Raw genomic sequence first — 26,001 nt, forward strand, 5'->3', positions numbered from 1 at the left:
ATTGTTGTATTGCTGAGATGAGCGAGTTTTATCATAGTTGATTATCACACAGTGTTGCTGTTGGTGTGTTTAAAGTTCTTCTGGTTCTGCTCACTTCACACAGGATCAGTTCATGCAAGTCTTTCCAGGCTTTTCTGAAGTCCCGTGCCTCATGATTTCTTAGAGAGTAATAGAATGCTATCGCATTCAAATTCCACAATTTGTTCAGTCATTCCCCAATTGATGGGCATTCCCTCAATTTCCAATTCTTTGCCACTTTGAAAAGAACTGCTATATTTTGTACCTGTGGATTTTTTTTAATCTTTTTTTTGAGATTCCTTTGGAATATAGACCTAGTTATAGTGCTGGATCAAAGGGTATTCTCAGTTTTATTGCCCTTTGAGCATAGTTCCAAATTGTTCTCCAGAAAGATTGGATCAGTTCACAGCTCTACCAACAATGCTTTAATATCCCAGTTTTCCCAAATCCCCTAACATATATCATTTTCCTTTTTTGTCATATTAATCAATCTGATAGGTTTGAGGTGGCACCTCAGAGTTGTTTTTAGTTGCATTTCTATAATCAATAGTGATTTAGAGCATTTTTTCATATAACTATAAATAGCTTTAATTTCTACATCTGAGCACTGCCTGCTCATATCCTTTGACCATTTATCAATTGGGGAATGCTTTGTATTCATTTAAAATTTGACTCAGTTCTCTATATATTTTAGACCTGAGTCCTTTATGAGAAATACTAGTTGTAAAAATGGTTTCCCAACTTATTGCATTCCTTTTAATCTTGATTGCATGGGTTTTATTTGTGCAGAACCTTTTTAATTTAATATAATCAAAATTATCCATTTTGCATTTTATAATGTTCTCTATCTCTTCTTTGGTCATAAACTGCTCCCCTTTCCATCAGACTGACAGATGAACTATTCCTACTTTATGATAATACCATTTTTGACCAAATCCTACATCCATTTCAACCTTATTTTAATTTAGGATGTGAGAAGTTGGTCTATGCCTAATTTCTGCCATACTAACTTTCCAGTTTTCCCAGCAATTTTTGTTAAAGAGTCAGTTCTTATCCCAGAAGCTCAAGTCTTTGGGTTTAACAAACAGTAGATTATTAGAGTCATTTACTACTGTTTCTTTTGTACCTAATCTAGTCCATTGATTCACCACTCTATTTCTTATTCAGTATGAAACAGTTTTGATAACTGCAGTTTCATAATATGATTTTAATATCTGGTACAGTCAGATCACCTTCCTTTGTATTTTTTCCATTAATTCCCTTGATATTTTTTATCTTTTGTTCTTCCATATTAATTTTATTACTATTTTTCCTAGCTCAATAAAGTAATTTTTAGATTAGTATGCCACTGACTTAATTAGGTAAAATTGACATTTTTACCATATTAGCTCGGTCTACCCATGAGCAATTTTATTGGTTGAACTCAGTAGGTATCTTACTGGTGTTTTAAAGATTTTCTTCCAATATTCTGGATAGGTTGAATGGATAAGGAAAAGTGAGACAAAGAGAAGATTGGGTATAATAATTTGAATCATAAAGTTTAGAATTCATCTAGTCCAAATGCCTCATTTTACAGACTTGAAACTGATGATCAAAGAAGGAGAAATGTCTTACCTAAATCATACACCTAGTTAGTGTCTGGGCCAGAACTTGAACCGAGGTCTTCTGATTTCCAGTTCTGAACCCTTCCCATTGTGCCAAGTAACTACCATTCTTTTCCCGTATAACCAGTAAATATTTCACCTATTTTATCAGGGTAATCTTTTTGTTGCAGAACTGGTTAAATAAACATGGACAGGAGGAACTCATCAAGAGCAGTGACTTCCATCCTATGGCCCCTTCAGCCTGCAACTTTTGACCTAATTGCTACTCTCAAAATCTAATACTCATAAGATATCATAACATGAAATGGACCTCAGTGACCACGGAATCCAGAAGTCTCTTATTCACCTAAGCAACAAATGCTCCTCTGGCATTTTCCTGAAGACCTCCAGTGAGTTAAAACCCTCACTACCTCCCAAGGAAGCCCCTTCTGCTTTTGAATAGCAACAGTTATTAGAAAGGGTTTATTTGTTTGTTTTTCCCCATGACATTCAGTTTAAATATGACTCTTTTAAACTTCCATTCATTTCATTGCATTAAGTTCTACCTCTTTGGGACCAAATATGACAAGTTTAACCCTTCTTCAACACATTGCATAAATTATCTGGCTACCTAAAGACCATTATGATTTTTTTCCTCCAGGCTAAACATGCTAAGTTCCTTCAAAAAATTCTCATATAACCCAATCTTGAGATCCTTCACCATGATATCTGCCCTCTTCTAAGAGCTCTTCAATTTATCCATTTCCTTTCTGAAATGTGGCACCTACAATTAAATCCCTACTCCAGAGTACTGTGCCTAGAGCAGGGTACTACATTAACCTCAGGAGATCTTGTTCAAACCTCTGTTCAAGTTAAAGATAAATGATGACATATTGCCAATAATAGAGATGATTCATGAATCAGAGAAGGGCTTCACTGGATGACCTCTCAAGTGGAAGATCTTTTTTTTCAATTCTGAGGTTATGGGATTTGATTATCTTCTTTCCCTTTGTCTAGTTTTCTATTTCAAGATTACTAATCCATATGTACTGGAAAGTGGACAAGACTACCTTGGGAGATAATGGGTTCTTCCTCACTAAAGGTCTTTAGGCAAAGGTTGATTGACCACTTGCTGGAGCTGCTGTAAGAAGAATTCTTCTACAAATTTAGGATAGATTACATGATCTCATGTCTCATATAATTCAGATAACTTCCTTCCCCCATGGGTAAATTCCTTTCAAAGCCTCTATTATAGAGAGCTTCAATCTTTAGGCTTGTTATGATTCATTTCCAACTTGGCTATGTTTCAGGCTCTCCCTGACTTCACTGCTATGTCTCAGTTGTCTTCTAATTAGGAATTTCCTTTAGGTCCTGACCTTCTTTCTCTGGAATATCCCTCAGCATAGTAGGTCCCCTTTTCCCATTGGTGCATTTCCTTCTGGAGCCTCCTTCTTGAAGACAGACACCAGTCAGGTATGCTTCATTCCCCTTTTAGCTCTGAATTTGTTATGCCCCTACTATGCCACTCTTACCACCCCCAACCATCTTCAGCTCCTTTTTCTGTACTTTGTCTCCACACGTTGGAATATAAGCCCCTTGAGGGCAGGGATCTAACAAATTTTATATACCAATTCTTATCAAAGTGTCTGGTCATGCAGAGTCAATGTTTTATTAATGCTTGCTGTCTGATTTCCTGCCTATCCAAGGTTTCTCTTACACTACATTGTTATGTAGTGTAAGAGAAACCTCACTCTAACATTATCTGCTACATAGCAAAATTCCATATAAAGTGAATCCATACTGGGTCTTAACCAAATAGCTTATCCACTAAAATGACATCAGAATCTTATCAAAAAACAGTTTTAGTTCCAGGATATCTGACAATGAATAACCCTAGGACATCATTTCAGTTATTTACTGGAATTGTACAAGCCTAGAGAGAAGGCAGAAGAAGAAGGAGGAAGAAGAAGAAGAAGAAGAAGAAGAAGAAGAAGAAGAAGAAAAAGAAAGAAAGAAAGAAAGAAAGAAAGAAAGAAAGAAAGAAAGAAAGGAAGGAAGGAAGGAAGGAAGGAAGGAAGGAAGGAAGGAAGGAAGGAAGAAAAAGAAAGAAAGAAAGAAAGAAAGAAAGAAAGAAAGAAAGAAAGAAAGAAAGAAAGAAAGAAAGAAGTCTCAACCTACCAGGATTTTCCACTAATCCACTACTGACCTTTCCTTAATAATATTGATATTACTCCTGCCACAAATTCTTTTGCTTTCCCTGGCTACTCATCAATGGTGGTCAGTGGCACAAAAAAAGTCATAATGACGGCCATATGATCACCAAAGAATTCTTCCCTTGGAATCTTTATGAAAAAGAATGCTGAACTCATACTTCTTCCTTTTGACAGACCTTGAAAGAAAGAGCTTGAAAGGTAGACACACACACACACACACACACAAAGAGGGAGAGGGAGAGGGAGAGGGAGAAGGAGAGAGAGAGAGAGAGAGAGAGAGAGAGAGAGAGAGAGAGAGAGAGAGAGAGAGAGAGAGAGAGAGAACACCAAGAAGGAAGGGAGGAGAGAAAAAGAGAAAGGTAAGCAGGGGAAGAGATAAAGATAGTGAGTCTTCAAAGGAAGATGGCAGGAGAATAGTAAAGGATTTTCCACCCCAATTTATGCTCCAACAAAAACTGAACTGTTATATTTCCTTTCCCCCGCCCTTCCTTTCTCTCCTACTTCTATGCCTTTCTGTCACAAATCCATGCTACTTTCTAATGAACCACCCTTAACTCCCTTCAAGTCTCAGTTCAAGTATAACTTCTTTCAAGAGATCTTTCCTGCTTCCTTGAGTTGTAAACATCCCTCTCCCTAAATAACTTTTTATTTTGTATATAGTCTATATTTATTCATCTATGAATATATTGTATCCCACACCAGTCAAGTCACTCCTACTCAATAAACTTCAAAAGCTCTCTATCATCTCCAGGATCAAAAACAAAATCCTCTGCCATTCAAGGCACTTCATAACCTAGGGCCTCTCTCCACCTTCCTTGTCTTCTTCCACAAGATCCTCCCCCCATTACTCTTCAATTCAGTAATACCATCAACCTCCTTACTATTTCCCAAACAGGATACTCCATCTCTGGACTTTGGGAGTTGTCTCTGGCTATCCTCCATCCCTGGAACATAATCCTGCCTAATCTTCACCCTACTGGCTTCCCTGGATTCCTTCAAGTGTCAACTAAAATCCCATCTTCCACATACAGGATGTCATTCTCACTTCCATCATAATTCTAGTGCCTTCTCTCTATTATTATTTCCTATTTATCCTAAACATAGCTTGTTTGTACACATTTGTTTCCTTGTCTACTCCATTAGATTATGAGCTCCTTGAGGGCAGGGATTATCTTTTGCCTTTCTTTGTAACTTCAGTCTGTACAGGGTCTGGCACAGTGGGCATTCATTAATTGCTTGTTATTAACTGGCGATGCTTCCTGATGGACAAACTCCACCTAACCATAGTTAGATCTCTAAATTAACACATTCCAGAAAGTTCTGAAGCAGTGCATAGCCTCAAACATTTTAATCATTAGATAAAAAGAGCATTCATCATTTGGAGGAGGCCTGTGTCTTTTGATTTTATATGTGGAGAAATTAGAATGAGAAAACAAAGCTAACTCCTACAACATACCCAACTGAAGAATAGTGGGCAGGTTTGCTATTCTTTTGCCATTTTCATATAACCACAGCCATTTCATTGTGCTGCCATGTATACAGTAGGCACTTAACATTTTTAAGTTCAGCAAATAAACCTTTAATTAAGGCCTGCCTTCTCTTCTACCTTTACCTATCACCTGTCTAACAAGGGCTGGGGAATACATTTCACTGTCAGTCTTCCGGAGCCACTTCATTGATCTATGTTCTGATTGTTTTTGTGTGGTTTTCCCTTACATTATTGTGATCAATATATGTATTGTTCCCCTTTCTACATTCTGCTCTATGAATTAAATAATACAAGCCTTCCCAAATTTCTTTCTGTCTAGCACAGCATGGAGCAGCAGAATGAACACTGAACATGGAATCTCAGGATTTGAGTTTGAATTCTCACTAGGTCATTTATAACCTCTGTCACCTTGGGTGAGTCATTTCATTCACCCCATGTACCTTCTCTTACCCCTCCCCTGCTGCCTCACTTTCCTTATTTGTAAAATATAGGGATTGTAGTAGATGACTTCTAAAGTCCCTTCCAGCTCTAGGTCTATGATTCTATGGCCTAGCTAGAGCATCTCCCAAAGTGCTGTCCCCATTCTTCACTTCACTCTTGTTCCTTAAAGGACAAACAAATTAAGTACCAGTTACTATGTATTTTCAAATATTGTCTCATTCACTGCAGTGATGTTAAGTGTTATTAAGGTCTCCATTTTACAGTTGAGATAAACAGAGGTTAAGTGACTTGCTCACAGGCTCACACAATGTGGTCACATTTGAACTCAGGTCTTCCTGACTTGGATACAGTATTCAATACATTCTGTCTTCTAGCTGTCTTTTGGCTAAAGGACCAAAGAGCTCAATTACCAGACTGTTCAGGACTGATTACCAAGGTCTCACCTCTGCCTTTTCCCTTTGACTCCCCTTCTAACATCCCCCCCCATCTCCTGATCCCCATTGTTCTCATTCTCGATCATGGATGGAAGGCAAGATACAATTATCATAAAGAAAGCTGTTCAACAGAATAGGCTTTTTATGAAGTTATGTTTGTTCACCCAGGCACATTGGAATCTTTCAATTTTATCATCCTCCTGAGATTGTATCTATTTCCTTCCCATTTCGAGAGGCAGCTGTTGATCTCTGTTATAATGGCCTGGTGATTTCTAACAAGCTCCTCGCCCTTCCACTGATGGCCCTTCTCAATCACATACCTGAACCAGCAAGACTTGATTTTTCCCCTTTTTGATTATCATTATTTTCCCCCTTAGTAAACAAAGCCATCCTCCCTCTTTCCACCATCCAGGCTCTCTTTTCCTTAACCCTTCCAAGGCCAAACAAGAGCCCCAGTTAGAGTTTCTTATGCCAGCTGCTGGCTTTATCAAGAGTGGCAGTATTGCACAGACAGTATAGGCTATATCACTTCTCTCAGGCTGTATATGTATAGAACTCCAGCATTTCAAAACTAGAAGTTTCATTTTGGTGAGACCAGATTGGGAAGGTCAATGATGAGTCAGTTGTTGGAGGAGCAGACTGGAAAAATTCAAATGCCAGTCACCTTGATAAGTGGGCAGAGCTGCTTATAGAGGAACCCAACTGAGTTGCCCTCAGCAGAAGTCCAAGTCTGTTTCATCAGCTCAACTACTGACATCCACAGAGTGATCAATATTCTCCCCAGACTTTCATACACCCCCAACTGAACTCATGAGTATGGATGAGGCTTCCCAAAAGTTCCCCTTTACACTTCTAAAGGGGGAAATGGATGTTGCAGAACAAATTCCTAAATGCAAACTAGGTTTCAGGGGGAGTGTTTGACCTACTTAAGAGAATCTGTTTTCAAGGACACAAGGAGTCCTAAGCTAGGGAGCAAGGGGACCTGGGTTCTCATCCCACCTAACAAGTCTCTGTGGACCTCTGTTTCTTCAGGTATAGGGGGAAGAATGCTATAACACTAGCCCTCCTAACCTCACAAAATTTGTTGTGGAAAATCACATATGATAATGGATATGAAATAACATTTCCCAAACTAATTTTTTGCCTAATCTAATGACCAGATAAAAATGATTTGGATGTAGAATATTAAAGCTCCATCTTGGGCAGTCCAGAGCTCGAAAGCAATTACATTGTATGTATTGAATTGCTTCCAAGGCCAGGCTTGCCCAGGTTGGTGCCTCGATATTCTAATTTCAAATCACTTTTATTGGCTATTAGACTAAAGATACTCAGCTTGGTTCAAGTTACTATATGTACTTGCATTCATTCAACAAACACTCATCAAGTATCTATCTTGAGCCACACACAAAGTATGCTAGGCATTGGGGATTCAAAGATTTAAAAAAAAACTAAAGCTCATTCTCTTCTGCTCCTGGAATTTGATTGGGGGCAGCAGGAGAGGGTTGATAAGAGATATTCAACATATATACTAAGGAACACTGTTTCTTCTAAAATGTTAATAGATTTAGACAACTCAAGGCCTAAGTCCAAATAAAGGAAACATTTCCTCTACCAATTGAAGCTGGCATTTCAGACAGTTGACTGAGCCATTTAGAAATTGAGTAATTTGTCTAAGGTTATACAGTGTATAACAAAGAGAGCACTGGAACCCAGGACTTTCTGACTCAGGTTGATTTTCAATCTACTCTATCTACAATGCTTAACACTGTGCCTCTCTATAGTAGATGTTTAATAAATATTAATTGATAAATTGACCTAACATCCTACCTCTGGATATAGGAGAAAAATAATCGCCTCCTAAATAATGTTCCCAGTTCCCAGACAGTGGAAAGTTATCCAAGAGTTGGGGGAGCTTCATATTAGAGGGTGGGGTCCCCATTTCATTGCACAAACTCAATTAATCATAAATTAACTTATCAGTTTTGATTCTCCTACTATTCTTCCAGCCTTTTCAGTCTGGAGAAGACTTATAATACTTGATAGTGAAATAACCTCATTAATTAGGGGAAAATTTTCAAGACTAAATTTTTTACTTTAATAGTATATGGATCAATCAATGGTTTCTCTCAGTGGTTTCCTTGCCTTAGGTCTCTCCTTTTCAATTTATCCTGCAAGCACCTGCCAAAGGGATTTTCCTTGAGTTCTGACCATGTCCCAACCCTACTGAGGCAGCTGGTAATAAAAGTTAGAGCTCCAGGTCTAGAGTAAGGAAGAGTTGAATTCAAAGTTAGCTTCAGATCCATACTCACTTTGTGACCCTGGGAAAGTCACTTAACCTTGGTTTCCTCACCTGTAAATTGGGGATAATAGCACCTACCACATAGGATTCCTGTGAAGATCAAATGAGATGATATCTGTAATAAATACTTAAAACAGTGGTTGGTACAAAGCAGGTGCTGTATAAAAACTTATTACCTTCCCCTTATGTCTTCAATTTACTCCAACCTATCAGAGTACTCCAACCTATTGAAGAAAACTTCCATTTCTACAATCCATGGGATAAAAGACAAACTCCTCTGTTAGCAGAGCCCTTCACAACCTGGTGCCAAACCTCTTTTTGTTTTATTAGTCATTAGTCCTTGCCCTGCACTCTGCAATCCAATCAAACTGACCTTCTTCTGTCCTTGATACAACATCTACCACCTCCACAACATCTGCCATCTCCAGGATCTTGTCCTAGCTGTTCCTCTGCCTTATAGAATCTCTCTCATCCTTTAAGATTTAGCTCAAGCACCACCGTCTTCATGAAGCCTTTCCTAATCCTGCTCAACACCCTGTGCCCACTCAGCCAAAATATCTTGTGATTATTTTTTCCTTCATACTTATTCCTTATATATTTGTAGATGCACTTTTCTGTACCTGAGACTATAAGCCTTTTAGGAGAAAAAATTTTTTCATTCTTTGGAACTGCAACCCTAACACCTAACAAAGTATCTGGCACATAGTAGACATTTAAAGGATATTTATCCATTGAATGACTGACTGACTTTAATGCCCAATAAACTCTAAAGTCACTTGCTCCAATTCTCCAAGACAGCTTCACAATCCAGACAGGACACTGGAATTGAAAAACTATGGTCAGGTTCAAAGCATTTGTCTTGTTTTCACTTAGCTGCCTTTTCTTCTGATCCTACCCCCACTTCCACATTTGCCAGACTGTGAAGCAATAATTAGGAAGTACTTTTTTTAAAGCTTCCCACATGAAAGAACCCCCTCACTTGGAGTTTGTGCTGATGGGCATCACTATGTTGCAGCTCACATATAATGTGATAACAAGGAATTTCTCCCCATGAAGGAGGATTTCTCTCTCTCAAGTATCATGGGAAATGGAATTGACAATATCTTCTCTACAATTCTAAAATCCTAGAGCTTAGTGGAGTAAGAAAAGAAGACCTAGACTTTTGTCTTGGTCGATCAGAACTGCCCTTGGTGTCTGGAGAGTTAGGGCAAACCGCTTAAGAGCCAGAACATTCAGGAGTCGGGACCCTTGTTTCTGAATGATTTCTCAAAGAGGAAATTCTCACTTCTTTTCTAGTAATGCTCAAAATAAACCTGAGGCTCAAAAATAATCATGTCCAAAGCTGAACTCATTATCTTTCCCTCCAAGCCCTCACTTCTACCTAACTACCTTACTATTGAACAGGGGACCACTGTCCTCCCAGGCACCCAGTCCACAAACCTAGATGTCATCCTCATTTCCTCTCTCATTATCTCCTTATATTCAATCTCTTTGTTAAATCTTACCATCTCAATCTTCACAACATCTCTCCTATATGCCCCTTTCTCTCCTCTGATACTTCTCCCACTCAGATGAAAATCCTTATCATCTCAATCTTGAAGTCTTTCAATAACTTGTTGGTTGGTCTTCTTACCTCACTCAATTCCTTCCCATTTCTGGTACATCCTACAGTCAGATGCCAAAATGATCTTGTTAAAATTCTGGTCTGATCATATCGCCCCTCCATCCCCATTCAATAAATTACAATAGCTCCCTATCACTTATAAGATAAAAAATAAAATCCTCTATTTGGCTTTCAAATCCCTTCATGACCTGACTCCTTCCTCCCTTTCCAGTCTTCTTATACTGTACTTCCCTCCATATATTCTCAGATCCAGTGATGCCTGCCTTCTTGCTGGTTTTTTCCATCTGAACATGCCATCTCTGTAATTTGTGCCTTTGAATTCACTTTCCCTCATGTTTGAAGTGCTCTCACATGTCACCTTTGCTTCCTGGGCTCTCTAACTTCCTTCAAAACTCAAATCCCACTTTCTGCATAAAATTTTTCCAGTTTTCCTCCCACTGCCCCCATGGTAAGTGCCTTTCTTCTGAGATTACATTCCATCTACATTGCACATATTTTGTTTGCACATAATTATTTTATATTGTCTCCCCCATAAAAATGAACTATTTGAAAACTGTCTTTTTGCCTTTCATTGTGTTCTCAGGGCTAGCATTAGCAAAATGTTGTAACATAGTCCCTACTTATTAAATGTTTCTTGACTGACTATATTTCTACCAGTCTATGGCTTCAGAGCAATCTACCCTGGCAATATTCTCAGATTAGTCAAAAGGAGGCCAGGCTGACACTCATACTGGGTTTTGAATTTTGGCATTCATGGAAGCAGATTTGGTTTTCAAAGTTAGTTATCTTTTAAGAAAAAAGAGGAGGTTACAGTATATGCCTTCATGCCCCCTCCCTGCCTTACCCCAAGTGAGCACTGTTGAAGCAGCCCATGCTTCTTTTCACAAGGAAGGGTGAGAAATTGGACCAAGCCAAGCGGAGTAGTTATGTTTGCTGAGAGGGAGATTGATTTTGTCTCATTCCAGGCTGTTTCAGGCTGGGCGGGCAGAACAGTTTTAGAAATAGCTGACAGTTAGAAGCTCATAAATGTTATTGCTGTAAGGGGCCTTAGAAATCTTCTAGTCCCACCTTATTTTAAAGAAGATGAAATTATAGAGGGGGAAATGACTTGCCCGAGGACACAAAATGTGTTAGTAAGAGAGAGGACTAGAACCCCAATCTCTTAATTCCAATTCAATTCTCTTTCCATTGTGCCCCAGTCTCAATGCATGCTTCCTTCCTCATCCAACCATTTTTGGTTCTTCAAAGATGACATCTCTTCCCTATCCCTACCCCAAGAATCAAACAACTCTCAAAGGCAACATACATTCTTCTCTTTTACCAGTCCTCTTATAAAGTCACTTCCTCTCAGCCTTACCTCTTCTACTCTCAAGATGTCACATCAGTTCCATGATACTGTCAATCACTACCTATTGTTAAAAATACCCTTCCCACAACCAAACTTCACTGAGCCTACTTACAATTACAGCTCCTGTACCATTCCTCTCTTCTTTACCTTAGCCAGATGTTACTAGATTCCCTACCCATACTTGGAGACCAGACCATTCAAACCCCACTAGAATCAAAATTAAGAAGGGGTGATCAGGACTTTGGCCAGTATACTAGATTTAGAAAACATTGATAACTCTTGAATTTCTTTAGCAATCAGCATCAATAGAATTTAGCATCTTATTACTAAGAATAATTAGTGAACCAGTTAGCATCCAGGCTCATCTTTTGGCACCCAAGTTCCCAGGGGTTCTCTATATTTTCTCTTGCCACCTAATTCTTGCACTGAGCTAGTCATTCCTGCTCCTGCCTCAACTTGTGAAGGAAAAAAAGAATAATTAATGAAAATGGGAACCTATCAGAGGTTTACTAGAGTCAACTCCTCCCTACTCTGTCCTTCATGCTAGCCTTCCCAGCAGCAGGTTTAGAATACTATCATGGGGTCTCTGTCTCCCCTTCCAAAAGGTCATTGCCCTATCCCACTTCTTAACTAACAGTGTGCTTCTTACTGTCTTACAGGCCACCATTTAAAATTGTCCTCCCCATTTGAAGCATCACTTTGTGTTGTCTTCCTCCACTAGAATGAAAGATCCTTGAGGAAAAAGCACTCTCTTAGAATTTCTTGTAGTTCTATTCAAAGTGCTTAACATAGTGCCTGTTACATATAGGAAGTAGTTAATAAATGATTTTTCATTTTTCATTCATTGGTCCATCCTTTCATTCACAATTGCACTTCTTTCATAAAGTCTTGCAGGATCCCAAGTAGCCATCATCATCATGGTGGGATGAAATAAGAAGAGCATAGGACTAGGAGTAAATAGGTCAAGGTTCAATTTTTCTTAGTCACTGACTATGATTTTGTCACTGATTATGAGATTTCTCCACTACTTAACTCAAAGTATTGTTGGTAGGATTTTGCAAACCATGAAGCCCTCTATCATTATACATTGTTATCCTTATTACCTGGAACTGCAACTGGAAACACCGAAGGAGTCAATCTGCCCCACTAAACCCAAGAAATACCTTAGAATTCTTTTATTTGGTAGGGGGGAGGGGAAAAGACATGTCTTACTAATGTGAGGATCATAGATGAGAGCTGGAAAGGAATCATGGTCATCAAGTCCAACTCCTTCATTTAGCAAGTAAGAAAAGTGAGATCCACAGAGGTTAAGTGACTTGTCCAAAGTTACATAGATGCTATGGAAGTGAAGATCAGGCTCATTCATGACAAATCAGCATTCTTTCCAGTCTACCATCTCTCCATGTGCATTCAAGTCTTGGTTATTTGCCTTCTTTCAAAGAGGAAGGTAATAGTTTTATGATTGACTAAGGTTTTAAAATAACTTGAATTTTGCAAGTATGTATATTTTTTCTAAAAACATGATTTCTATTATTTATACATGAACTTGAGAGGTAGTATGGCTCTATGGATAGAACCCCAGTCTTAGGAGGGAATTTATGGGTTCAAGTCTTACTGATGACAGAAATTTACTAATGGGCAAAGTCCTTACTCTCAGGTCAAGGCAACTCTATTAAGTTAAGGTGATTCCAGAATTATACCCAAGAGTTTCCCACTCTGTTGAAACTCACAAATCCAGATCCAAATCAAACAAACAAAAAAATTGTCAATATAGACATAGGAAGGTATTGAAGACTGGATATATTAACTTTACTTAACATAATAAGGAGTTTGCTTTATCCTCCCTAGCATCCCTAAGGTCCAGAGAGGGTGGATATTATTAAATCAATGTTATAAATAGGGAAATGAGGCAGCAGAAGATTCCCTCTGGAAGTAGCTTAGTCTGTGTTCTACCCCCAGCCTAAAAAAAGGCCAATTCCTTAGTTTCTCTACAATGATCTTTTCTTTCCAGGCATAGAAGGTCAAAATGAGATGAAATTTTCCAGCTAAGTTTTGGATTCAATAAGTTATTACAGTGTTGAGAACAAAAACTGAAATAGGCTTACAAATAGTCTCATGCCCTGGGCCAGTAACAATTCCTAATGTATAGGCAGCACAAAACAGACTGATTGTATGGACTTTTCTGCCTGTGGAGTATAGGCACAAAATGTTGGGACAAAATGTTTGCCCTAAGCAAAATTATGAAGCAAGCAAAGTCAATTTGAGTGGGAAAAAATACTGAGGCCAGTATTAGATAGTAAGGATAAAGTCTTTGCTCTGCTACTTATTACCTATATGACTGTAAATCATTCTAGTATCTAAGCCCAAGTTTCCCCATTTGTCAAATGGGCATAAGAATAGCTGTTCTATCCTATTCCACAGTGTTGTGAAAAAAGCACTCTCCTATTTCATAAAGGTGAGGTTATTATGATTCTGTGTTCTCCATTTTCCCTTTTTGTGTCCTTTTCCTTCTTTTTGGCAAATCATTTCCCTACCCTGCTACTGAGTTCTTGAATAATTCAAAAACTGATAAATTAATTCATAACAGGAGTGTTTACATTCTTCCTCCAAGTCATAACTGAAATTCAACTATTTAGAGATTAATTCCTTTGGGTTAAGGACAGGGTATGCTAGTATATGTTTAACCACTAGCTTTCTTTGATATTCAGAGCAGGAGGAGAGAAGTATATACTCATAACCACTTTTTAAATTCAATCTGAATTACTAACACTTTCTTAAGTCTAGAAAATAAGGCTCTAATTTGGAGTCTTTGTCCATTTCAAAAGGATAGATGCTCACATTGGAAAACCAACAAATGGCCCCTGGTCAAGTTGGCCCCTGGCTAAGGACTTGTGTCCTCTTTTAAAATTATCCTATCTAGGGAGGCAGATAGTGAAAGCTTTCCAGGCAGTGGCCTGCAAATTACACAACGTCAGCAGCTGCCTAGTTTCCCCACAAAGCAGAATATGCCAAGGTCAGGCTGATAAACACTTCTAGTGGTCCAGTAAACTCACTGTACTTGCCTGTGTTTTCAGTACAGGTAATTAGAGCCTAGTATTTGGTTCTTTTCAGCCTGAACTTATGTTTAACAGTTTTTGTATTTTCAGGGTGCTGAGATCTGGACCAGCTCCTTTCAGGTGATGATTGTTAAGTAACTTAATGATGATACATTTGGGTAAGCCAGAAAGTGCAGTTGTTGAAGGATTTCCTCATGGTCAATTTGAAACCATCTGGTTTGAGTCCTCCTCAGTTGCAATGTTGATTCACCACACAGTGCCCTTCACATTTCCAACAACACCTTCTTAGCCCTCTTTATGATAGACTTGATGCTATGATGATGCAACTAGGGGAAAGGAGAGGGAAGAAAGAACAAGTGTATTCTCTTGGCTTTTTCCCCCACCTTGGTCACATCATTTTGAATGGTTATCCATCCTTCTCTCTGAGACCAAGAAGCAAAAACATGTCATGGATAAAGATCTCTACCTCCTAGAAATATGTCACTGAGTCATAGACATTGGGGCCATTCAACTCAATGAAAAATGGGAATGCTATCCCAAAGGTAATTGCAGATTGGATAAATTTAAAAAGTAGAATCAGAAAGTGGCTAATTTCAATTGTTCCACTCTTCTTTTCTGAAACTAACTATTCAGAAAAATGGTATCAGGGATAGCCTGGGTTATATAGGCTTCCTAGTCTACAGATGAATATTTTCTCTTTCTATTGAACTTCACGATAAAATCCAACCCATATAGTAGACATATATAACCGCTCAGCTTTTGCCCAGACCTTCTAAGGAACAAAGGCAGAGAACCCAGAGGTGCTGAGTCCAAAAGAAAAAACTACAGCAGGCAGGGGACAGACACCTAGAGTGAAGTTGAAAGCAAATTGCTTCCGATTACATTTATTGGAACCATTGGTTAAGCGTGAATATTGGTCACTTACCCCCACCCTTTTCCAGCCCTATTGGTCAGTCTGGACCAAGAATCCAAGGGGGTTAAATTTCCTTTTTTCCATTATAGACAACATTATTAAAAAAAATAAACTTTACAATACATTTCGTTCATCTTTTGGGAATTTTTTTGTTGTTTAGTTTCTTATAAAAAGGAAAGAAGGGGAAACCACACAGTATATGTATATGGGATGTATATATACATATATGTCAATAAAGGAAAATTCACTATATACATACAGTCTATGTATTTCTCAGGAGGGACTGGGTAAGGAGAAAGTGAGAGAGGAAGAGAGAGTTAAACATGTATAGACTTCTAACTGTAGCCTCTCCTGCTGCTCTCTGCTCCTCTCTTTAAAGGGAAATCCATCAAGTGAACCAACTAGAAACAGAGTAAGTACTTGCTTTGCTTTGCTTTGCTTTGTTTTGTTTTTTTAAAACTCTCACCGTGAAGGTGAAAGTAAGGATCCCACCCCCTTCCTCAAAGTCAAAATTGTTTGGATGCCCACTATATAAGCACTGAGGATAGCTGAGCCCCTTAGCCTCAGCAGAGATGTCCTTCAGGGATGAATCACAATGAAGGACTTGGTCTCAGAAGATCTTTCCCCAGCACCACCACTACTACCACTACCCCTCCACCACACACACACACACACACACACACACACACACACACACACACACACACAAACCCCTCTTAGGTGTATCCTAGGGTATCCTCAGGGAGCAAAAACATCTTCATACAAATTGATTGGAACAGGTAATACCCAGCCCCTCTAAGAGCATGGGATTCAGGGGAAGGAGAAAAAGAAACTAAGGGATAAAAAGAAGACAGTTCTTGAAGGGCCATGAGAAAATGCCAGCTCCTTCCCCCCAGCCTCATTGACTACACAGTGACACACACTGATGCCAGGCTGCTGAGTTTGGTCCCATGGGCAAGTTCCAAATGTATCAGGATCACATCTCCCTCCAGTTTCTTCTGGTCACAGCTTTGGGTCCTTCCAGAGTCAAGTGCTTCACGGTATCACCTTTGTCTCTTGTTTCCACAAAGGGAGGGAGAAAAGAAACATTGAGAAAATGCAAAGAGCATTTTGAGAGCCAATTGCCCTCCCCCCAGCACTGGGGGCATCCAGCACCAGCTCTCAGGCCAATCAGCTGTTTTGTATGTTTGCTTTAGAAAAAATTCTCCAGAGCAGAAAGCAGAGAGGAGATGAGTTCAGAGACAAGGTAATTTTTTTTTGCAAGGAATGTGTATGTTGGTGTGTGTCTGTATCTGTACATATGTTGGTTTCATTTTGTGGGGCAGGATTGTGTGTGTGTGTGTGTGTGTGTGTGTGTGTGTGTATGTGTAAGTGAATGCCTGTATTATGTTCTGTAGCTTTTAGAAATCTTCAGATATGGTCCTCTCCAACACCTACAATGCCAGTGTCAGCAATAGGAAGGTAGCTGCAGTCAGGGCGATCACAGGTCTGGGCCGGCCATCAACTGAGACAGAAGATCCCACAAAATTGGATCCTGGGCTGATGTTCGTGGTGAGCTGTATACATGAGACAGGAGGAGCCCAATACAGACAAGAAAAGCAAAAGTTAGTATGACTGTGATCAACATTACTCTCTTTAGTGATTTTGTAGGGGAAAGGAGAACTACTGATACTGTTAAGAAATATGCCTTGCAGGAATAGTAACTAGTAAAGAAAAAGCAAAATAAATCTCAAGAATTCTGCGCCCCACCCGCCCAAGTCCAGACCTAAGATCTAACCTTAGACTAGACCATTCATGCTTGAGACTCTGAATTAACCAACTAAGTCCTCTCTGATTAAATAGACTCCTCCCCCCAACATTTGATCTAGGATAAACTAGAGGAAAAAGCCGCATCCTGGTGCTTTTCCTCATGTTCTGCATGAATCTCTGTTTAAGCTTTACTATTTGGTCAAATTTTTCATAGTCTTTCCTGATTACCCCAGACCTCAGTGAACTCTCTCCTCCAAATTCCTCTAGCATCTCTGGTCTATTAGTATCATTTGACAATATGTTACCATGTATTCTGTACCCTATTATCTAGATGTATATGACTAATTCCCACTCTTCACTGGACAGTAAACTTCTTGATGTCTTTGTCCAAAATAGAAACTCATTCATTTAAAAGTTATGTAAGAATTATTTGTTCAGTATCTATTATATGGTAGATAGTATGCTTGCCAATGAGGGTACATAGAGGAAAGTGATAGTTTCTGCCCTCTGGGAGCTTACATTCTTATCAGGAGAAGCAACAAGTAAATACATAGATGCATGCAAAATTAATTCAAGATAATTATGAAGAGAAAGGCACTAGCATTGGGGGGGGGGAATCAAGAAAGGTTTCACGTAGAAGATAATTCTTGAGTTAAGAAAATAAAAGGACTCTTCTCCTACAGGGATGATTTCATGTCCTTTATGGCCCCATAACTTCAATAGGTTCATAGGATTTTAAACTGGAAAGGACCTTAGAGAGAAAATGTTTCAATTCCCTGTTTTCCAGAGCAAACCCTGCCCACTATGATTTCACCAATGAACAAATTAAGTCCCTCCAATTTAGAGTTGAATCTTAGCACAGGCCTAACAGGGGGTGAAGGAGTCAGATTAGGTTGTTCCTGGATTCCGGGGACCAACCTGACCCTATCTTCAGGTCTGCTTCCTGCTGTACTTGTAGACCCCCAGCTATTCCCCTTCCTCTGGTTCCCCAACCTCCATTCTTTTGCCTCCTTACCTCTGTGAAGCATGTGCTCAGCTCTTTGGACTTGTTGAGTTTCAGTCCTTGCTCCTGTGGAAGAAAAGTCATCCTATTAGAACTGAGTCACTGGGATTGGATTTAGGCAAAGAACAATGGACTCAAGCTTCTGCCTTAGTTCTCCAGGGTCATTATCACTTTTAATAGCATCTGGATGGCCCTTGACCATTCACAAAGCACTGTCACAAACATTTTCTCATTTGAGACCCATATCAGCAGGTCACCACCTTTTAAGGATGAGCAAAATGATACAATTAGGGTTTGAACCCAGGTCTCCTAATGGTAGTCCCAAGTTTAGGCAGTTACATAATGAACAGAATGCTGAACTTTGGATTAGGAGGCCTGAGGACACTTATTAGTGGTGTCACTAGGGGCAAGTCATTCAACCTTTCAAGAATTGATCACCATTGAGATTAACTATTCTGAGCATTTAGATATTAGGCGCCACATAGTAAGCACTTAATACATGTTTATCAAATTGAATTCAATTGATTTATGTTTTTTCATTTATGAAATAGGAATAATAATAATACTTATACTGCCTATCTCTCAGAGCCACAGCCTTACAGTACTATGTAAATGAGATTGATTATTATTGCTATTTTTTTACTATATAACCATACCTCTGCCTCTGCAAAAAAAAAACTTGCCTCCCTGACCTCCTTACTAGACCCCTTTTTCCTCCCCTTTCCATACTTACTTTGATCTTTCCCCACTAGCATATGGCAAACACCTACCTTCTTCAGCAAATCTATCATCCACTCTCTCCTTCATCGAATACCCAGCCCATTTCAATGATTACAATGGCTAACAAATTTCCCTGATTCTCTTTTCCCTCCCTCCCCTTCCACCTGTCTCTCTTATGTCCTTATATCTGTGGGTAAGGTGTTGATTTCATCCAATTATTTGGATAAGACCATATGTTTTTCTAAGACCATATTTCTTCCTTTGATTAATGCTGTATAACAAAGTACTAAAGTTCAGAGGTCAGGGTTCAAATGTTTAATTCTTGATTGAGTTGGTTAGCATCAAACTGATTAAAGTCCTAAAACTGATTATACTGCACCTCCCTTTCCCCAGTCAAATGTCTTAAATTCTGGTGCTAGGAAGCAAAAGGGAATAAAGGCTAAGAGAATACAGATGGTTCAGTACAACTTTTCCTCACTACAGGTATAGCAAAAACAAATATACAGATATCAGCAAAATATACCCTATCTACATCTACATAGTATTCTAAAATTCTTTGAAGTACTTTACAAATATCATCTCACAAACATTTGGAAAAAGGTACTATTTGTCCTATCTTATAGATGAAGAAATTGAAGCTTAGAAAGGTTAAGTGACTTTCCCAAGATTATACCATTAATAAGTTGTCACTTATGACTTGAACTCAGTTCTTTCCAAAGCCAAGTTCAACACTTTATCTATTATATCATACTGGTTCTTCATAAGTATGACACATTATTAATGATGATTAAGGTAGTAAAACAACTCTATTTTACTGCTATCAACACCAGAAACCATGGGAAAGACTGAGAAATCACACACAGACCACTGATCTAGCCAGAATATTACAAGCATGTATAGCAGATGGCAACTGGGCAGTTCAATAAGGTTTCCAGATGTCCCTGAAAGACTCATCCCAAGAATGCAATCAATGATGATGATGATAATGATGGTTCCTCTTAGTATCATAGGAACATTGCAGAGAGATCTACCCAAATTAGTAATATATTGATATCAAGATAATACAAAGAAGTGTCAGGCATGATAGTCTGATCCTAGCTTATCTGCTCAACCTTATTTTCCACAGTTTTATGGGGGCAATTTAGGATAGGAAAGAACAGTGAACTAGAAGCCAGAAGCTAGATTAGAACCTATCCTTTCGTGTGACCTTGAATAAGTCTCTTCACTTCCAGGTGATCTCTAACATCTGTTCCAACAAGAATCCTCTGTCTCTAAGGAGAACTCAGAGATCAAGTCAATTTTGGAAGGTCTAAAATCAGATATAGCGGAGTACAACTCAAAGTGAACCATGGAGAGAAGAATCAAGGCAAGCCTCACCATTGCCAAGTCATCAAGGCTAAAGTCTCTGCCATCTCTCAGCAGCTGAGCCAAGTGTATATAAATGAAGTTTGAATTCTAATGTGCTCTGAATAGAGCCAAGTATGTGATTGAATTATGTTGGCAGGACTTGTTAGGAGCCTTCAAAAGAAGGGAGAAAAGAGAAAAGATGAAGAGAAGGGAATACTGGAAAAGGAAGAGAATGAATGGGGGGAAGGATGAGAAAAGGTTACAAATGAAGAGAGAAAGGGTTGAAAAGAAAAAGGAGAAAAGAGGAATGAGGAAGAAGACTAGGAAGAAAAGAAATTTATGATTCCAGTCATCTGACCCATATTGTCATAAAAATATTGAAAATGCATACTGGTTCAGGTGTACTCAGTCCTCTCATCAGGAGAAACAGGGGATAGGCTGTGGATCCAAGTAGGATGAGATAACCACATAATTATCTTCCATAATGTTATTTCTGAAGGTTAAGGATGTTCTCCTTCCCCTTTACTAGTCTTCTACAGATTTAAAATTTATCTGAATAGTATTTAAACATAGTGATGTTTCTAGGAAAGAAGTGATGAATGAAAAGGAATTTATAAAGTATTTCTCATGTGCTAAGCACTGTGTTAAATACTGAGAATACAAAAAAAGAAAAAGACAGTCTCTAATCTCAAGGAGCTCACATTCTTATTAAGGGAAATAACACAAAAATGGAGAATTCAACTTTGAGGAAGATGGAAAGAGACCCAAGGCAGCCCAAGAATTTCATAACTGGGTGAAGGGCAAAGTCCATGAAACCTTAGATGGTATTTGGAATGACAAATAGAAGTGCCTGAGAGTCTGTGTAATAAAAGTAAAACAGATGTTATGGGCCATATCACATTAGGCTACAATGGACCTGATGGTTGTCCATATCACCAGAACAGCTTATCCAGGGTGTATGAAGAGTCATGCTGATCTTCCAACTCAGTGATCCCATGGTGTTGAGGTGGCCCAGACTTTAGAGGGGGGTAAAGGAAAATCAAAGAGGAAGGACATGATAGTAGAAGATATTCCTGCTAGAGGGTCTTCCAACCTCTAAGAAAGAAGGGACAAAAACAAAGCAAGGGGGTGGAAGGGATGGGTAATGCTGGAAATGTAAGCAGACAGAACTAGATTCAAATCCTATTCCTAACACTTATTAGTATATGACCTAAACTCTCTGAGCCTGTTTTTTTCATTTGAAAAATGAAAAAAGTCTTCATGACTAGAAGTGGATTTTTTGGGCAAAAATACTGAAGTGGTTTATCATTTTCTTCTACAACTCACTTTATAGATGAGGAAAGTGAGGCAAACAGGGTAAGTTACTTGCCTACAACTAGTAAGAGTCTAAAGCCAGATTTGAACTCACAAAGACAAGTCTTTCTGACTCCAGGTCTGGTACTCTATTCACTGTGCCTCCTAGCTGACTATCATCTGAAAAATGGGGATAATAATACAGCCAGTACCTACATCATAGAGCTGTTGTGAAGTTCAAACTGATATATGTAAAGTGATTTGCAAACTCTAAGGCACAATGCAAATGTCAATAATTACAACCATCTGTCCAGTCAATCAGGAATAACAAATTCAATACATATAAAGTACTGTTTCCTTTTAAATGTGGTAAAATGATCTCATTTGAGATCAAGAAAAAATTGATTCTTCTAGTCTTCTTTGGTTGGGTGAGTAATTTCATGCCCATCTTATTCATATCCCTTATGGTTAATCATTCCACCACCCTCTATCTTAATATTTCTAAACTTGAAGGGTCTGAGGCCAGATTTGGCTGAGAATCTCCTTACTCCAGGGTTGGTACTCTATCCTCTGCATCATCCAGCTGCTCTGCTACTAGTTGTATACCTTGGGCAATCTAGGTCATCTCTAGTCATCCTCATCCATATCTGGCCACTGAACCCAAATGGCTTCCAAGGAGAATTTGAGACTGGCAACTTTGCACAACCCTCCCTCACTTAAATCTAATTCACTTGCTTGTCATGGCAGCACCTCTGAAGTCATGGTCTTCTTCAAGAACAAAGGAGAAACAATAAATAAACAAACAACAACAAAAACAAACTGAAGGATCCAAATCATTGGAATCTGTTTCCTATTGCAGCTCTTTGACCATTTCAGGTGGACTTCTTGGGTCTTTCTTAACTCTATTCCAAACACTGTGCTCCTCCCCTTTGCTGCCAAGCTCTTAGCAAGAGTCATCTATACTCAAACAGGAATTTATTAAGAGCCTAATGTATGCCACTGTGTTAGGTATTAAGGATACAAAGACAGAAAATGAAATGGTCCCCTGAGTTTGAGTTCATATTCTAACTGCTACTCCCACTTCTTCACTATCCTAATTCTCAGGGCCTTACAATCTTGTTTCCATCTTTACCTCTCTACTGAAACTGCCCTCCCTCCCCAAGGCCACCAAAAGGTTCTTATTAGTTCTATGAGTATTTTATCCTCCTAAATTACAAAACCATAACTTTATAAAGAGTTAGAACATGGGATGTTTTGTTTGGGGAAGAGAAAATAGGCTCAGGTCACCATACTGAAGAAGATTCTCTTCTACAACATACTCAACAAATGGTCATCTAGCCTTTGAATGAATGGAGAACCCATGACTTGTGAAGGCAGTCTATTCCACCTTCGAATTACTCTAATTGCTAGCAAATTTTTCCTTAAATCAAAATTAAATTTGTATCTTTTCGCCTTTCAGTTATTGCTCTTGGTACTTTTTAGTTGCAATTTTCAAATGTATCTAATCCTTCTTCTATATAAAAACGTTCCCAGTACTCAAAGATCAGAATGTTCGTTTTGTTGTCCTAACAAAGGGATATAACAAATGTCCAGAGCAAAGAACCAGAGCACATGTTCAAATCCATGGGAAGTGACACAGTTCAACAAATAAGGGAACCCCATTACCCCTACTACACAAAGAAGCAAAGAAGAGTAGAATTTGGGGAAGATGACCCTGTGGATAGATCTGCCTACTTGGTGACTTCTTTATTCCCCCAAAACCTCCTCTACCTCCACATAACTTGAATTTCTTTACTTCTTTTTTCCATAGTGCCTGAAATTCCAAAAATTAAAGTGGCATTTGGGTTAATAAACCTCTGCTTTTAAAAAAATATTAATACTCCATGGGAGGGCTCAGAGGCCAGCATCAGTTATTAACACCTTGAAGGGATTCATATTAACTGCAACCTAAGATCCTAGGGGAATTGAGGAGGTAGAGATTTGAATGGAGATAGAATGGGAAAGGAAAGAAGGCTGTTTTGAAATAGAAAACTTTAAGGAATAGGACAAACTTGAGTAGGATATGAAGACCCTAAGTATCAGACTCCCTGGAGAGAGAGAGAATCACCATAAATTGATTCAGAAAGTAGAGGATGGAAAGATAACAAAGAGAAATTTCATCTAATTTTTAAATGGAGCTAGTTCTAGCCCTGAGCTAACCTTTCCTAAGCAAAAGCCCCTTCTACCCTATCCCCAATTAGTGTTTTTTCAGGTTCTGAACTCTATACTCATTGACTTCAATGGATGGAAGCTATTCCCTTGATGGAAATCAGAGATAACTTCTTTCTGGACCTCAGTTTTTCTTATCTGTTGGACAAGATGTTCCCTAATTTCTCTTTCATTTCAATCAATAAACCTTTATTAAACACCTACACAGTGATGAGCACTGTGATAAGCCCACAATTGTGTGGTCTAAACCTGCCTGGGCCCCTACTCTCAGGAGACACATTTCAGGCCCAGCACTATCATCACCAAAGTTCAACTATTCTGTAAATAAATGAACCTTTGTAAATGAACTTACACTAGAAATGATAGTGTATGGGAAAAGACATCATAATTTCTCAGCAACTGACTTAAAAACTTTTGGAACACACCCTGTTCAAAGCTGGAGGCCACACATATTCATTTTCATGATATTCATTATATTTGCTTATTTGGTTCCCTTGTCCAACATCTTCTAGTTAAATCATCTTACATAGTCAAGCTGGCTAATGCCTCTTGTTGAGATTTCCGGAGGAATGTGTATCTGGTAACAGATTCATTACAGACAGTGGGGAACATTAGCCGTGCAGGAAGAGGGAGCTGGCTGCAATTTCTGATGATGGGGAGGGTTTACTGCTTTACAGTCCAATCAAATCTATTTATAATTCTGCCAGGGATTTATTTGGCAACACAAAGGGTGAGAGCAGTAATCAATTGGGGTTTGGATCCAAGAAAAACAAAGACAGCATCTGGGCAGGGATTCTCTGGGATTTAGGGAACTTTGGGAAAGGAAGCAAGAATGCGAAAGCTTTAACTCAATTCAGAATTTCAGGGCCCACCAGAAGCTTGCATCTAAAATGTTGACTGATCTGGAAAACTTATAAAAACTCCACTCAAACAGGAAATGGAAAAGGGGAGAGAATAAGAAGCAGCATGGGTAACCCTACTCCAGTAATGCAAAATCAGTGGGTACCCAGGAAGATAAAATGCAAGTTTGTACAACATCCTGGTTGGGAACTTGATTAAGAAGTCTGTTGTTGCTTCAGTCATGTCCAACTCTTCATGATACCTCTTGGGGTTTTCTCAACAAGGATATTGGATTGGTATACCATTTTCTTCTCCAGTTCCTTTTACAGAGGAGGAAACTGAGGCAGAGTTAAGTGATCACATAGACAGTATTTGAATCTGAATTTGACCTCAAGTCCTCCTGACTTCAAGCCCAGTGCTCTATCCATTGAACCACCTTGCTAACTACCCTCTAATTAAGAAGTCTAACCTTAGACAAAGCAACACAGAAAAATGTTCTCTAAATCCCTATAACACTTTGAAAGCAGGCATTTCAGGAACTACAATTTCCCCTTTCCATATGAGGCAAATAAAGCTCAGAGAAGCTGACTAATTTACTCATAGTCACATAGCTAGGAAGTTGAATAGGTGAGATTCCAACCCAGGCCCCTACCCCTTTAGTATAGGAAGTACAGGAATCAAAGAACCCCCAGTCCCAGAAAGGAGCTCAACCTGTAAGGAAGAAGAGTGGAAGGAAAGAGTTGACAATATAATGATGTAATCAAACTTCCAAATAAGTTAACCAACAAGATTTAAACAGTTTCCAGCTCTGCTCCCACCAGTGCCAGCCCAGAAACCCAGAAAAATGTAAATATGAACCTTCTCCATTCTTCCAAAGAATCATATCCCTGTTCATCCACCCATACATCTGGGTCAGGTAATAGAAACAATCTACCCCATCCTCAGGCCATCCCCAAGATTCCAAGGTTTCTGCCATTCAAAGACTGGGTGGAAGGGGACTAGGAAGATGAGGAAGTTGTCCCATCACCCAAGTTAGATAATCATAGAGGTGTGAGGGAATTGTTCTCATTTGCATAAGCTTGAATCTACATGAAACCCTACAAACCATAGCCAAGAAAGTATCTCACCATTGTTTTTCCTGCAAGCATATAATGAGGCTTCTAAACTCAGTTGTCAAATAGAAAAAAAGGGAGAAGGATTATATTCCCCACATTCCCAGAATTAATTTTTTTGGTGTGATTCTATAGCCACTAGCCTCATCTCTGAGTCCCAAACCAGGTGCCAGACATATGGATCTGGACAAATACATTCAGAGCTGGAAGAACCAGGCATCTGAGGAGGAGCAGAGAAGCAGGGAATGAGATGAGGACCTGGGGTATGCAGCTAGATGAAATTTTCATATCAAATTTTGGACAGGAGCCAT

The 26,001-nt window shown here is 38.9% G+C and overlaps 1 protein-coding gene and 1 long non-coding RNA gene across 2 annotated transcripts in view; one reads left to right on the plus strand and one right to left on the minus strand.

Annotated features, from left to right (window-relative positions):
- The first annotated feature begins 5,636 nt into the window (after positions 1–5,636).
- Positions 5,637–15,830, plus strand: LOC141504226 (uncharacterized). Its single transcript, XR_012473248.1, has 3 exons — positions 5,637–5,716; positions 14,596–14,625; positions 15,798–15,830. It is a non-coding gene; the product is annotated as an uncharacterized LOC141504226 (long non-coding RNA).
- A 676-nt stretch (positions 15,831–16,506) lies between these two features.
- Positions 16,507–26,001, minus strand: part of GFRA2 (GDNF family receptor alpha 2) — a 95,868-nt gene continuing 86,373 nt past the window's right edge. The window contains exons 8-9 of the mRNA XM_074209100.1: positions 18,183–18,236; positions 16,507–16,974 (exon numbers count right to left, since the gene is read on the minus strand). Of these exons, the coding sequence (XP_074065201.1) occupies positions 16,852–16,974; positions 18,183–18,236 (177 nt within the window). The 3' untranslated portion in view covers positions 16,507–16,851. The remainder of the gene's footprint in view (positions 16,975–18,182; positions 18,237–26,001) is intronic.

The sequence above is a fragment of the Macrotis lagotis genome, chromosome 1 (genome assembly GCF_037893015.1).
Source record: "Macrotis lagotis isolate mMagLag1 chromosome 1, bilby.v1.9.chrom.fasta, whole genome shotgun sequence".
NCBI lineage: Eukaryota > Metazoa > Chordata > Mammalia > Peramelemorphia > Peramelidae > Macrotis > Macrotis lagotis.